The sequence below is a fragment of the Barbus barbus genome, assembly GCF_936440315.1.
Source record: "Barbus barbus genome assembly, chromosome: 31".
In the NCBI taxonomy this organism is placed as follows: Eukaryota; Metazoa; Chordata; class Actinopteri; order Cypriniformes; family Cyprinidae; genus Barbus; species Barbus barbus.
Window position 1 is genome coordinate 822,502 of NC_136759.1, and position 15,035 is coordinate 837,536.

The window sequence follows — 15,035 nt, forward strand, 5'->3', positions numbered from 1 at the left end:
ACATTCAGAAATAATGTAAAATAATAGTAAATAAATAAAAATAAAATAAAATGATTAAAATATTCAATTAATATTGCTTTATTGCAATGTTTCCAATTAGGCACTGAATTCAATCCCTAAAGAAGTTGTATTAGTCAATAGGGTTGTTCAGAGTTCAAACAGGGCAAAACTGAGCAAAACTCTGCCCCATATGTGCGTGCGCACACACATACACACACACTTCTGTAAAAGCTCACTGATCGATAAACAAACACCCCTCGGTGTGTGTGTGTGTTCAGTATTTATTAGAGGCGTATGTTATTGTGTTTTAACTCATATCGGTCTTTCTGTCTGTCCTGGGACTCATAGACGACACACACACACACGCATGCACAAAAGAAAAATCAAAGAAAAGAAATGAAGTATGAGGAGAGACAACAAACATGAGGACTGGAGAGAGTCAACCGATCTGCTGGAAACAGAACAACACAGGAAGTGATGGAGAGACGGAGACGCCGGCAGGAAGATGCAGTAATCGAGTTAAGAAGCAGACGTAACTCTGGAGCAGCTGCGTAATACACTCAAATCACACACACACACTCACAGAGAGAGAGAGAGAGACACACACACACACACACACACACACACACACTCACTCACAGAGAGAGAGAGAGACACACACACACTCAAATCTGCATTAATGAATTATCTGCACCCACAAAAACAGAGGAAATGAAAGGAAGACAGTCACAGACGTAACTCTCTGAACTGTCCAGTCCAAACAGAGCATTTACTAGATGCAAATGCAATCAGCAGAGTTGAGCAGACAGACACTCAAGCCTGGAGCTGTGTGGACCATCATGCACTGGGGCTCGTGTGTGTGTGTGTGTGTGTGTGTACCTGATGCGACTGTATTGATGGCTCCTTCCTGTCCAATAATGTGCTCCTTCAGTCTGCGCTCCAGAGGAAACTTCCTCCTCTCCTCCGCCTCTCGCTTCCGCTGCGCCTCCGCAAACTACACACACACACACACACACACACACACACAAACACACACACACACACACACACAATGACAATCAATTTTAACTGTAACTAAACTGTAAGTTATTTCAATTTGATATCAATCGCAAAAATCTGAACCCTTTTGAAACCATAGTATAGTACGATTTATAGCATATAATTTAAAGTCCTAAAATATTTAGTAATATATAATATAAAATCCAGCAAACTTTGTTATAACAAGTGTCTTCTCTCCTCATAATATTTCTGCATATTTTCAGTATGTAAAGAGACAAGTCAAATTTATTTATATAGTGCTTTTCATAACACATTGTTTCAGTGCAGCTTTACAAAAAATGATGATACTGATGTTTCTAATATCTTAATATCTTCATGCCTTGTAGTTTAGCAGATTAGAGCCTGATGATATTATAGTTTACATTCTGAGACTATAAAAAATCATGCAGTTGAGATCTGCAATAGAGTATATATTGCTTTACGTGAGTGTACTGTATGCATGTAAATAAAGTTGGACGTCCAACTTTATATATAGGGCTGTGATAATATAGTTGCATTTATCTTATATGAGATTATAAACAATAATGCAGCTGCGATTTATCCATTCTATATCCAGCTTTATATAAAAGAGTGTCTGAGGTTTATCAGTGACGTCATTAGCAGATTGAGTTCGTCAGCAGGGGTGTGTGTATGTGTGTGTGAGAGCGTGTGTGTGTGAGAGTGAGTGTGTGTGTGTGTGAGAGCGTGTGTGTGTGTGTGTGTGTGTGAGAGCGTGTGTGTGTGTGTGTGTGTGTGTGTGTGACGCCCTGAGGCCTGTAACAGTGATACGGGATCATGATGGTTTCACCTGCAGCTCATTAAACCTCCAACAGGATTACTGTGGATTACAGACTTAATCCAGAGTAAATACACACAAATCAGCAGATTACACACACATTATCACCCTGAACTGATGAGATCTGGAGACGGATTCCACAGGACTTTACCAGGGTAAAATGTGTTCAAATCAGGACTATTATCATTAACTAAAACAAAAACTAACCATAAAAAAAAAGTATGTTACTTGAAACATTGACTGAAATATATTTAAAACACTTCTCATTTCATTTAGTTTAACTAAAATAACATATACATACATATACATACATATATATATATATATATATATATATATATATAGTGACGAGCGTCCCGAGTCCACATCAGCGTTGCCCTGGAAATTGACGTGGAGCACCTGTTCACAGCTCATCACGGGCTGATCGGCCACGCCTGCGCCTCGTCAGACTGGCTGTATTTAAACAGCATGCTCACAGAGGAAGAGTGAGAAGCCTCTCCATGAGACAGCAACCTAACGCTCGGTTCTCTGTGAGCATTCTCGAGGCGCAGGTGTGGCCGATCAGCCCGTGATGAGCTGTGAACAGGTGCTCCACGTCAATTTCCAGGGCAACGCTGATGTGGACTCGGGACGCTCGTCACTATAAATATATATATATATATATATATATATATATATATATATATATATAAACATATATCCCCCCCCCCCCTCAAAATATTAAAACTATAATTGTATCTGTTATACTAAAATAACACTGGATCAAATGAACCCTTTTTTTTCTTTTTTTTTACAGCACTCCCATATTTGATCAATGTATTGCCATGACTTTTCCAGGCATATATAATTACTGGTTAGTGGTTTTTAAAAATAATTTTAAAATCAATATTTCTTTAACTTTACTCATTTATGTAGTGCTGCAAATATGATAAAATATGATTTACCATGTCTTGAAATTACATAAATTAACCTAATAAATGGGTTGATATAATTTAGGCTATTATAAAGTTTTGTAATGAAAATTTGAAGTTGTCACTAAGACAAGGATCTTGTTTTGAGTGATAGGGAATAATACTTATTATACAGGTACATCTAAAAAAAAAAATTGAATATCGTGAAAAAGGTCAATATTTTTTGTCACTCATTTCAGAAAGTGAAACCCATATATTATACAGATTCATTACACATAGAGTGAAATATTTCAAGCCTTTATTTCTTGAAATTTTGATGATTATGGCTTAATGAAAACCCAAAATTCAGTGTCTCAGAAAATTTGAATATTACATAATATCAATTAAAAAAAGGATATTTTAAACAAATGTCAGGCTTCTGAAAAGTATGTTCATGGATTCTGTGCCTCTCCACTCTTCCTCCAGACTCTGGGACCTTGATTTCCAAATCAAATGCAAAATTTACTTTCATCTGAAAAGAGGACTTTGGACCACTGAGCATCAGTCCAGTTCTTTTTCTCCACAGCCCAGGTAAGACGCTTCTGACGTTGTCTCTGGTTCAGAAGTGGCTTGGTAGCTCTTTTCCTGAAGACGTCTGAGCGTGGAGACTCTTGATGCACTGACTCCAGCTTCAGTCCACTCCTTCTGAAGCTCTCACAAGTGTTTGAATCAGCTTTGCTGGACAGTATTCTCAAGCTTGCGGTCATCCCTGTTGCTTGTGCACTTTTTCCTACCCAAATTCTTCCTTCCAGTCAACTTTGCATTTAATATGCTTTGATACAGCACTCTGTAAACAGCCACAGCTTTCAGTAATGACCCTCTGTGACTTACCCTCTTTGTGGAGGGCGTCAATGTTCATCTTCTGGATCATTGCAGAGTCAGCAGTCTTCTCCATTATTGTGGTTTCAAAGAACAAGAGATACCCTGAATTTATACTGTAGAGATGGTCATTAATTGAGACTCAAATGTAAATATTCTAATATTTTGAGATACTGATTTTTGACTTTAATCAAAATTAAAACAGAAAAACTTTTGAAATGTTTTACTTTACATGTAATGAATCTAAAATATATGAAAGTTTCACTTTTTGAAATAAGTTACAAGAAAAAATGAACTTTTACACAATATTCAATTTTTTTGAGATGCTCCTGTATGTGACCCTGGAGCACAAAACCAGTCATAAGGGTACATTTTTTTTTTAATTGAGATTTATACATCATCTGAATAAATAATCTTTCCATTGATGTATGGTTTGTTATGATAGGACAATATTAGTCTGAGATACAACTATTAGAAAATCTGGAATCTGAGGGAGCAAAAAATCTAAATATTGAGAAAATCTCCTTTAAAGTTGTTCAAATGAAGTTCTTAGCAATGCATATTACTAATCAAAAATGAAGTTTGGATATATTTACTGTAGGAAATTTACTAAATATCTTCATGGAACATGATCTTAATATCCTAATGATTTTTGGCATAAAAGAAAAATTGATAATTTTGATCCATACAATGTATTGTTGGCTATTGCTATAAATATACCCCAGCGACTTAAGACTGGTTTTGTGCTCAAGGGTCACATATATTATTAAATACTATTTATAAAGTAAGGTATTGACCGTTTGAACAAGTTTCCAAAAGATGAAACAGTTATGAGTGACTTTCAGTCTGTCAAAAAACCCCACCTTCTAGCGTTTTGTGTGTATTTTCTCGTCTAAAGAAGCTGAATTCACCATGATTTTGCCATGTTTTACCGTGTTCTGGGACTCTTTGAGCAGCGTGGCCATCTCTCCCTCTTTGGCGTACGTCAGCGGCGTGTGGCCCAGGTCGTTCTTCTGTAAGGGGTTGGCACCTGCACACGGCGAGAGGTCAGAGGTTAGCGTTAGGGTGTGGGTCAAGCGGTTGCTCTCGGTCGGGGGTCTGTGTGGACAGTGTTGTGTGAATGACACTCGGCCGGCTGCATCCGGACGTCAGCGCGTGTTTGATTCCTGCGGGGATGACGTCACACTGTGCTTGTGTTTGACAATTAAAACAAACCGCAGTGTGTGTCAGATGTGTGATGTTTAGTGCTGCCTTTTGCCCTGACCTGCCCCCCCGCACACACACACATGCCGATGCAGCAAAAACACCACAGCATCTGAACTGCACAAAGTAAAAATTTAACCCTTTAACTGTCCCTCCCATTTTTGAATATAGACGTGAAAATGCACTTTTAGTTTAGCTTAGCATAATTCATTGAATCGTATTAGACCATTAGCATCTCGCTCAAAAATGACCAAAGAGTTTCGATAGTTTTCCTATTTAAAGCTTAGTTTGTTAAAAATGCAAAGTTGTTCAGGAAATAATCAGGTGCTTTTATGAATTCTGCTTTAAAAAATTATTTGTTGAGTCAACTTAAAATAATTAGTATTTAAAAATTAGTACCCAGCTGACTTAAAATTTTAAAAGTTTAGTCAAGTTAACATTTTGACAACTTGGATATTTTAGTTGAGTAAAATTATTTTATTTTTTTACAGTGTACAGCAAATTGTGACCGTAAACAATTAAACTCTGTTCTGCTTTGGTTTAATAACACGTTCTTGTCTCGATGTGTTTGGGACACGTTTGCGGTAAAAGCTACAGTAAAACCTCGCCCTCTGTCACATGACGGTCACGGTCTCAGCACTCGACTCTAACACAAAGAAACAGACAGAAATAAAAACATCATCCCACATTAAATTAGACATGGAACAAACACTTCCTTCCCCGCTTGTAAAATACAGTTTATCCGCAAACGCAGAATCAATATCCGTACACTGGAGCTGCCGAGTCCCCGGGCATTGTGGGTAATCGCCCGGATTATTGATAAAACCTTAAACGTGTCCGTCTAACAAATCTCAATCGATAGCGGACAAACAGAAACTGGAAAACTAATAAAGAAATACAAGACGAGCTCGTCTCTCCTCCGCAGCGAGTCTCTCGTAGCGACATAATAAATAGCATCATTTAGTCGTCTAATATCACACACTGTTCCCGACGGGCTCACGGTGCAGGGTCTCACACACACACACACACACACACACTCGCTGCAGCTGGTGGCGGTGTTTGACCCCCGGGGTCAGAGTTCACCGCTGGGAGTCAGGGGCGTCTCGCTCGCTCCGTCCCCAGGCAGGGTGAGCTCTACTGGGGCTGTGGTCAGAGCTCAGAGCCCTCACACCTTCAGGAAAGCAGTGATAGATGGAGACTCACACTGACCGGTCGCTCATGAGGGAAATAAAGCCGCTCACCTGCCCGCAGGTGTGTGTTCTGAACTCCAGTAGACTTAGAGCGCAAAACTGATGAAAAATGCCCTCGGAAGTTTGAAAAAATACTTATAAAGAAAAATGGTTCATGAGGAGACTCGACTGGTAGATCTGTGCACGTGCTGCATAACACACACACGGCTGATTATTATTAAACAATTAATGCTTTCATTTATCAAGGACACATTAAATAGATTAAAAGTGACAGTAAAGATTTCTATTTCAAATAAATGCTGTTCTTTTGAACTTTCTATTCATCTGTGAATCCTGAAAAATAAAATGCATCACAGTTTCCACAAAAATATTGTGCAGCACAACTGTGTTCAACATTGATAATAATCAGAAATGTTTGTTGATCAGTAAATCAGTATATTATTATGATTTCTGAAGATCATGTGACACTGAAGACTGGAGTAATGATGCTGAAAATACAGCTGCAGATCACAATACAATATACAATTTTTTGACAATATATTCACATTGAAAATAGCTATTTTAAATTGTAACATTTCACAATATTACTGTATTTTTGATCAAATAAATAAGTTCTTTCAAAACCTTTGAACAGTAGTGTATATAGCATATCTAATATTTTACAGTATACATACATACACATATACATACCGGTACATATATATATATTAGTGCTGTCAAACGATTAATCGCATCCAAAATAAGAGTTTTTGTTTACATATATATATATATATATATATATATATATATATATGTGTGCATACTATTTATATTTATTATGTACATGTAAATACACACACATACAGCAGATATTTTAAAAATATTTCCATGTATATATTTATATTCACATATATATAAATATTTTAAATGTATAATCATAACATTTTTATTAAATATATACATAATATATTATGTAAACAAGAACTTTTATTTTGGATGCAATTTATCGTTTGACAGCACTGAATATATTTATTATATTCATATATTTTATATGCATATAAATTATTAATATACATCTATTATATTTTTCATTTATTCTAATTATGCATTATGATTTATATCATTTATTTTAAGAATGCATTTTATATAATTATATATATAATTGTATATTGTATATTAATCATTTATATTATTATTATTATACATACTGATTTAAGAACAGCACAGGTTATAAAGGCCATTAGGTTGATTGGCTGTCTTCTATCTTCAGCATCATGAACCCTCACTGCTTACGAGAAGCACACGATCTTTAGCATACTGCACAATATTAAATAATACTCCAGCATAAAAATACTCTGGGTAAAACTGCTCATGTTAATCAAGGAGGAGAAACAAGTCATTACATTTAAAAGAAAGTTTGCAAAGACCAACATTATTTTTCTGTAGAATAACAAATGAAACGTTCAGAATAAGTGCAGCTATATGAATTGAGAGTCGGTTCTGATTTCATGTTAAATGCTGTCTATGTAGGTTCAGCACACAGACAGACGCTCGGCTCGTTCTCATCGCATTAGTCTGTCTCACACTGATGATGTCATCGGCCTGATAGATGCTCCTCGGCGGGACGCGCGGCGCTGCTCTGTCTGAGGGGGCGTGGCCTGCTTCCACTAAGACTTCTGGGTAATGCGCTCCACAGCGTAATGCAATTTCTCGGCATCAAAACGAGCGATTTTGTTCTTTGTTTGGGTCGTTTCTGTCACTTTAATCTAAAAATGTATCTGCTCCCAAAAACATCCCGTGATTTATAGAAAGTGTTGATGCTTAAAGTGAGTGTGTGACTGCACAGAGACAGAGACACAGACTGTGTGAGTGTGTGTGTGTGTGTGTGTGTGTGTGTTTGAGCGAGCAACCGCACATCAGAAAGAGACGGGGAGACAGTGTGTGTGTGTGTGTGCCCTGCAGCTATAATAACACACTCATGTAAATCACACACACTCACACAACTCTTCCTGTCACCTCTCATGTGCAGGTCACATAAGCCACAGTGTCGTTACTCCAGAGGTCAAAGGTCAAGCTGGATGGCCTCAGGCTAACAAGAAGAGCTGCTCTATATTAGCCAAACACAGACGCTTGTCACAAACACTTGATTCTGCTCCAGCAGGTGAAAATGTGCAGCTGATTACTTGGATCACAAGATATGAGGAAGAAAAGTAACTTCTTTCATTCATAAGGGCATTTTTTCTAACTTTTTTAGATGTATGCATCATCTTTTATGTCAAATGCTTACATAAATTCAATTAGAATAATAAGACATTAAAACAGTGTCAACAAAATCCACTTACAATATTATATATTGTAATTGCAGTGTAAATAATATTTTGAATACTGAAATATGAAATGTTTTTTTTTAAATGAAATGACACGACATGTCATGAATAAATTTAAATTACATTATTTAGTAACACGCGAGTCATTGAATTTATGTTGCTAATTAATACAATTTATTTAAATTTAAATATAAATATATATTAAATATAAATATTTAAAATAAAACGGAATATAAAATAAAATAACAACAATAGTATTAAATAAAATAATAATAATAAATAAATGTTAAAACTTATTTTAAATAAATATAAATAAATTTAGTAACACACGAGTCATTGAATTCATGTTACTAATTAATATAATTTATTTACATTTAAAATAATATTATCTAAATATTTAAAATTCATTTTAAATAAATTAAAATAAATTACACGAATTAGCAATGTGAGTCACTGAAACCATGTTAGTAATAAATATAATTTATTATTTTATTAATAATTTATAAAAAGTTTTTGCTAATTGTTCAATTTTAATTGTACGCTGTACATTCATTTTATTTAAATAAATCTTTGAGTTCACATTTAATGTGTTAAAGAGTGAGTCACTGAATCATTCATTCAACCGATTCATTCAGAAACAAGGCAAGTGACTCTTTACGAATGGATCACTGAATCACTGAGTCATTCAAAAACACTGATTCGTTCAGGAACGAAACACCAAGTTGTTGGTGAAATAGTGCAAAAACAGACAGTATTGTGTCTAAAATGTAAAACTGCTAAACTATATCATTTAGAAATACAAGACAAAAACTCATACACCATCAGTCAAAAGTATTTTGTCTTTATCATCACTTTTGATCAATTTAAAGCATCCTTGCTAAATAAAAGTATTAATTTCTATAATTTCTTTCCCAAAATTATACTGACTCCTAGCTTTTGAATGGTATGGTGTATAATATTACAAAAGCTTATTATTTCAGATAAACGCTGATCTCTAGATCTTTCTATTCATCAAAGAATCCTGAAAAAATTAACCGTTTTGAAAATGGACAATAATAATAATAATAATCAGAAATGTTTGTTGAGCAGTAAATCAGTATATTATAATGATTTCTGAAGATCATGTGACACTGAAGACAGAGCTATTAGCCGTTAGCTAGCGGTTGCCTGTTACATTACAGCGCATGAAAGTTACTTACCACACTTACCACATACACAGAGAGTAAGGAGAGATGACTGATAGGACAATGGCGAATAGCTAATCTCGTATGTAATGTGTGGTAAGTACTGCCGCTCCGTAGTATAGAGTCCGTGTGATGGCAAATCTCGAAAGTGAAAGTGAAATAAGAGTGCGCATTCGAAAGCAGTTTCAATGCCCTGCATATTAGCAGCAGCTCCCTAATGCCCGCAATTTATATACAGTGTAATTACCCAATGATTTAATTGCAAACGTATTGAAATATTTTTTTTTTATCCTCCCATTTCGTAGGCTATTTTTCCCTTTAGGGGTTCTGTAGCACATTTAATTTCCTTTCTGAACACTGTATTGGGATGTGTATGTGTGTGTGTGTGTGTGAGAGTGAGTATGTTTGTGTGAGAGTGAGTGAGTATGTGTTTGTGTGTGTGTGTGTGTGTGTGTGTGTTTGAGAGTGAGTATGTTTGTGTGAGAGTGAGTGAGTATGTGTTTGTGTGTGTGTGTGTGTGTGTGTGTGAGTGAGTATGTGTATGTGTTTGTGTGTGTGTGTGTGTGAGTGAGTATGTGTATGTGTTTGTGTGTGTGTGTTTGTGTGTGAGTGAGTATGTGTTTGTGTGTGTGTGTGTGTGTGTGTGTGAGTGTGTGAGTGAGTGTGTGTGTGTGTGTGTGTGAGAGTGAGTGTGTGTGTGTGTGTGTGAGAGTGAGTATGTTTGTGTGAGAGTGAGTGAGTATGTGTTTGTGTGTGTGTGTGTGTGTGTGTGTGTGTGAGTGAGTATGTGTATGTGTTTGTGTGTGTGTGTGTGTGAGTGAGTATGTGTATGTGTTTGTGTGTGTGTGTTTGTGTGTGAGTGAGTATGTGTTTGTGTGTGTGTGTGTGTGTGTGTGTGAGTGTGTGAGTGAGTGTGTGTGTGTGTGTGTGTGAGAGTGAGTGTGTGTGTGTGTGTGTGAGAGTGAGTATGTTTGTGTGAGAGTGAATATGTGTTTGTGTTTGTGTGTGAGAGTGAGTGAGCATGTGTTTGTGTGTGAGTGAGAATGTGTGTGTGTGAGAGTGAGTACGTGAGCGAGTATGTGTTTGTGTATGCGTGAGTATGTTTGAGTGAGTATGTTTGTGTGTGTGAGAATGAGTAAGTGAGTATGTGTTTGTGTGTGTGAGTGAGTGAATATATGTTTGTGTGTGTGAGTGAGTGAGTTTGTGTGTGTGTGTGTGCGCTCACCTGCATCCAGCAGCGTCCGGACGCTCCGCAGGTCATCGGCCAGTGCAGCGTAATGCAGAGCAGAACAGCCTCGGAAAGAAGCGCGGCTGCTGAGACGATTGCTGAACTCGTCCTCGCGGCTCACCAGCACTGACAGAGACAATTCAACAAGATCACAAACACTGACACACACTCACACACATACACACACACACACACACACACACACACACACACACTGCACGCTGAATAACAGCTGATTCTAGATGTTTTGCGAGTTCAGCAAACCCTATCAAAGTCAACAAAAACAGAAAAAAAAACAGACTCAAAGATCGGTTACAATTGTGCATACTAAATTAACATATTTCTGCAGTCATAAAACTTGTTATATATCTCAGCGCAGCTATTTCAAACTCTGTTTCATCACATTCTAGGGTTACTATTGTGCATAAAAAACCCTTACAAAACACTGATAAGAACACCGAGATAAAATACAAAAAATACAACCATCAGCGTATTTCAAAATTGTTACTTTATTGTAACATATATCATGAAATTGTTATATTAGTGCTACCACTATTGCAACATCAATATTGTAACTTGTTGTTGCTCAACATTTGAACTTTTAATTTAGTGCAATATTTTGTCATTGCAACATTTTAGTGCAATTTTCACTAACAACTGCAACTGGATTGATATTGTATACCTAAGTTCACTGTTATCCCAGCGGTCCCTATTGTGACCATCAACATGTTTACTCACTCTATGACCACACTCAACAAAATGTAATAATTGTGAATTCATATATTAATACTAGACACCTTAAAGATAATGCGGCCCAAAAATCTTTGTCATATCTTTATGTTAACATACTTTACTAGCCTTTTGTTTTGTAGCTTTGATGCAGTCAAGGAGCAAACAGGAAGTAAACTGCTCTGGTCATGTGACAATTTGCATTTCATTGAGACCCTTTATTTTTTCCATGTTTGCAGGAAGTGCACTAAAACATCAGTCAGTATGCTTTTTAGAGCTTTATAAATGAAAACCTTTTTTAGTCACAATTTTGACCGGTGGGATTAAATGGGTTAATTGCATAATTCATAATTAATATAAAAAGGTGCTGATTTCCTATTTAATGCCAAAAAGTAAATTAATAATATTTTATTTGAATTTACTTTATGTTAAAGAGCTCATGAATTCAGAATGTGAGTTTTGTTTCTTTTAGCTCAAGTCTGTATTTGAGCACAAATATACTCATGAAAGATGACAAAAATAATTGATTTCAGACACTTAAAATACTCAACTCCTATATTTGTTACTGATTGTTAATTGTGTAATTCATGTTTATTTTAGATTAAATATAATAGCATAATTCATGACAGTAACATCTATATGTTTTCCTGACGGTTCAATTCCAGTTTTATCCACTATTTTACAATCATTTGATTTATTGTTTTCTACATGTCTCTTAGATCAAGTTTTTATCTTTGAGCTCATAATTTTATAAATATTATAAATATTTTTTATTATTTATAAATATTTTTATTTGTTATTACATTTTTAAACACTTTCTGCAAATAAACACATTTAACATTTGTAGAGTCCTCTTCTGGGAAAAATTACTCATAATATCATGCTGTACTCAAGGATATTCATAAAGTAAATCATGTTCACGACTGTGGTGTAAAAGATTTTCCTTCCCTTCCTATTTTGACAGGAAACAGGAAACAAACTGATTTCACAGGCTCCTTAATGCTCCTCATTTACTCCATTTGAGCTATTTTCATGTTATTTTTATGTGATTTATTTTGCACCGTTTCAGCAATACAAATGTATTATTGTTGTAGAAAATGCACTGAAACGGAGACACAGAGACTGAGACGGTAAGAATGAAGGAGGAGAGGCTGACGATGTTCAACGGTGTTCTTAAAACAAGACAAACCGCTCGAATTAAGGACAAACGCATGTAAAAGCGCTCATATAAAGCGCACAATTATTCTCAGCGCAGACACGCGCAAATAAATCATGAAGCAGCAACAGTGTTTTTCTCCTGTCTGTGTGCAGAAACATATTTTCTCTCTGGGCTGCTGTCAGGCGGATCGTCACGGGTAACTAATGTCTAAGAGCCAGATAATCACAACAAAACCCAATAAACCGTCAGACGAGCAGAGCCTGGCGATCCATCACACACACACACACACACAGTCTGCTGGAATATTCTCATATTCCACACACACATACACACACACATTCATCATGGTGCTTCAGGGAAAGATGCTCCTTCAAGACCAAAAAACTGCCAACAAAACAAATGTGAGTAATATACATACAGCAGCCAGATATGACACACGTCTGTGTGTGTGTGCGTGTGTGTGTGCGGAAAACACTTACAAAAAACACGCTGTGAAATAAATCTAGTGTCGATATGCAAACAGCACAAAATGAGCGTGTTAAAATTGATCTGTGTAATAACACACACTCCTGCTGTGTTTACAAGTGTGTGTGAATGGGTTTATAAATAAGAACGAGGATGATGATGATAATGGTGATGATGAAGCACATGTAGATGCGTGTCTCACCCTCTAACGAGTGAACGCCCTTCTCTCGAGCCGTTTCATACACGCTGTTGAAGTCATCGCCCAGGTTCAGATCAGCACCGGCCTCCAGCAGCACCTTCACCACACTGACCAATAAAACACACGCTTCAGTAACACACACACACACACACACACACTCACACACACATACAAACTATTTGAATAATGATTATTCAATATTTAGGAAATAATTGTCACATTATATAAGTTATTTAATATTTAGAATATTTTTTCATCACATTACTTGAATAATGATTATTCAATATTTAGAAAATTATTGCATCACATTGTTTTAATGATTGTTCAATATAAAAAAAATATATCGCCATATTTAAATAATGATGATTCAATACTTAGAAAATTATGGAATCATATTTGAGTAATGATTATTTAATTTAATTATTGGGTCACATTATTTATATGATGAGTATTCAGCATCAATGATTATTCAATACAGTGGGCCAAATAAGTATTTGATACACTGACGATTCTTCAAGTTTTCCCACTTACAAAGAATGGAGAGATCTGTAATCTTCATCGTAGCTACACCTCAACTGTGAGAGACAGAATATTTAAAATAATCCAGAAAATCACATAGTATGATTTTTGAATAATTAATTTCCATTTTATTGCATGAAATAAATATTTGATACAATAGAAAAACAGAACTTAATATTTGGTACAGAAACCTTTGTTTACAATCACAGAGGTCAGAGGTTTCCTGTAGTTCTTGAGCAGGTTTGCACACACTGCAGCAGGGATTCTGGCCCACTGCTCCATACAGGTCTTCTCCAGATCTTTCAGGTTTTGGGGCTGTCGTTGGGAAACACGGAGTCTCAGCTCCCTCCATAGATTTTCTATTGGGTTCAGGTCTGGAGACTGGCTAGGCCACTCCAGGATCTTGAAATGCTTCTTATGGAGCCACTCCTTAGTTGCCCTTACTGTGTGTTTGGGGTCATTGTCATGCTGGAAGACCCAGCCATGACCCATCTTCAATGCTCTTACTGAGGGAAGGAGGTTGTTGCCCAAAATCTCACGATACATGGCCCCATCCATCCTCCCCTCAATACGATGCAGTCGTCCTGTCCCCTTTGCAGAAAAGCACCCCCAAAGCATGATGTTTCCACCCCCATGCTTCACGGTTGGGATGGTGTTCTTGGGATCGTACTCATCCTTCTTCCTCCAAACACGGCGAGTGGAGTTTATACCAAAAAGTTCTATTTTGGTTTCATCTGACCACATGACCTTCTCCCATGCCTCCTCTGGATCATCCAGATGGTCTTTGGCAAACTTCAGACGGGTCTGGACATGTGCTGGCTTGAGCAGCGCTGCATGATTTTAATCCATGACGGTGTAGTGTGTTACTAACGGTAACCGTTGAGACTGTGGTCCCAGCTCTCTTCAGGTCATTGACCAGGTCCTCCCGTGTAGTTCTAGGCTGATCCCTCACCTTTCTCAGGATCATTGATACTCCACGAGGCCAGATCTTGCATGGAGCCCCAGTCCGAGGGAGATTGACAGTCATCTTGAATTTCTTCCATTTTCTAATAATTGCGCCAACAGTTGTTGTCTTCTCATCAAGCTGTTTGCCTATTGTCCTGTAGCCCATCCCAGCCTTGTGCAGGTCTACAATTTTGTCCCTAGTGTCCTTAGACAGCTCTTTGGTCTTGCCCATAGTGGAGAGGTTGGAGTCTGATTGATTGAGTGTGTGAACAGGTGTCTTTTATACAGGTAACGAGTTCAAACAG

General features: G+C 36.8%; 1 protein-coding gene across 2 annotated transcripts in view; it reads right to left on the reverse strand.

Moving 5' to 3' along the window:
* The window catches only part of LOC306850958 (mitochondrial disaggregase-like), a 44,828-nt gene that overhangs the window by 11,361 nt on the left and 18,432 nt on the right, over positions 1–15,035 (reverse strand). For both annotated transcript variants that reach the window (XM_079386939.1, XM_079386940.1), the window contains exons 4-7: positions 13,270–13,373; positions 10,712–10,840; positions 4,536–4,633; positions 880–994 (exon numbers count right to left, since the gene is read on the reverse strand). In XM_079386939.1, the coding sequence (XP_079243065.1) occupies positions 880–994; positions 4,536–4,633; positions 10,712–10,840; positions 13,270–13,373 (446 nt within the window). The remainder of the gene's footprint in view (positions 1–879; positions 995–4,535; positions 4,634–10,711; positions 10,841–13,269; positions 13,374–15,035) is intronic.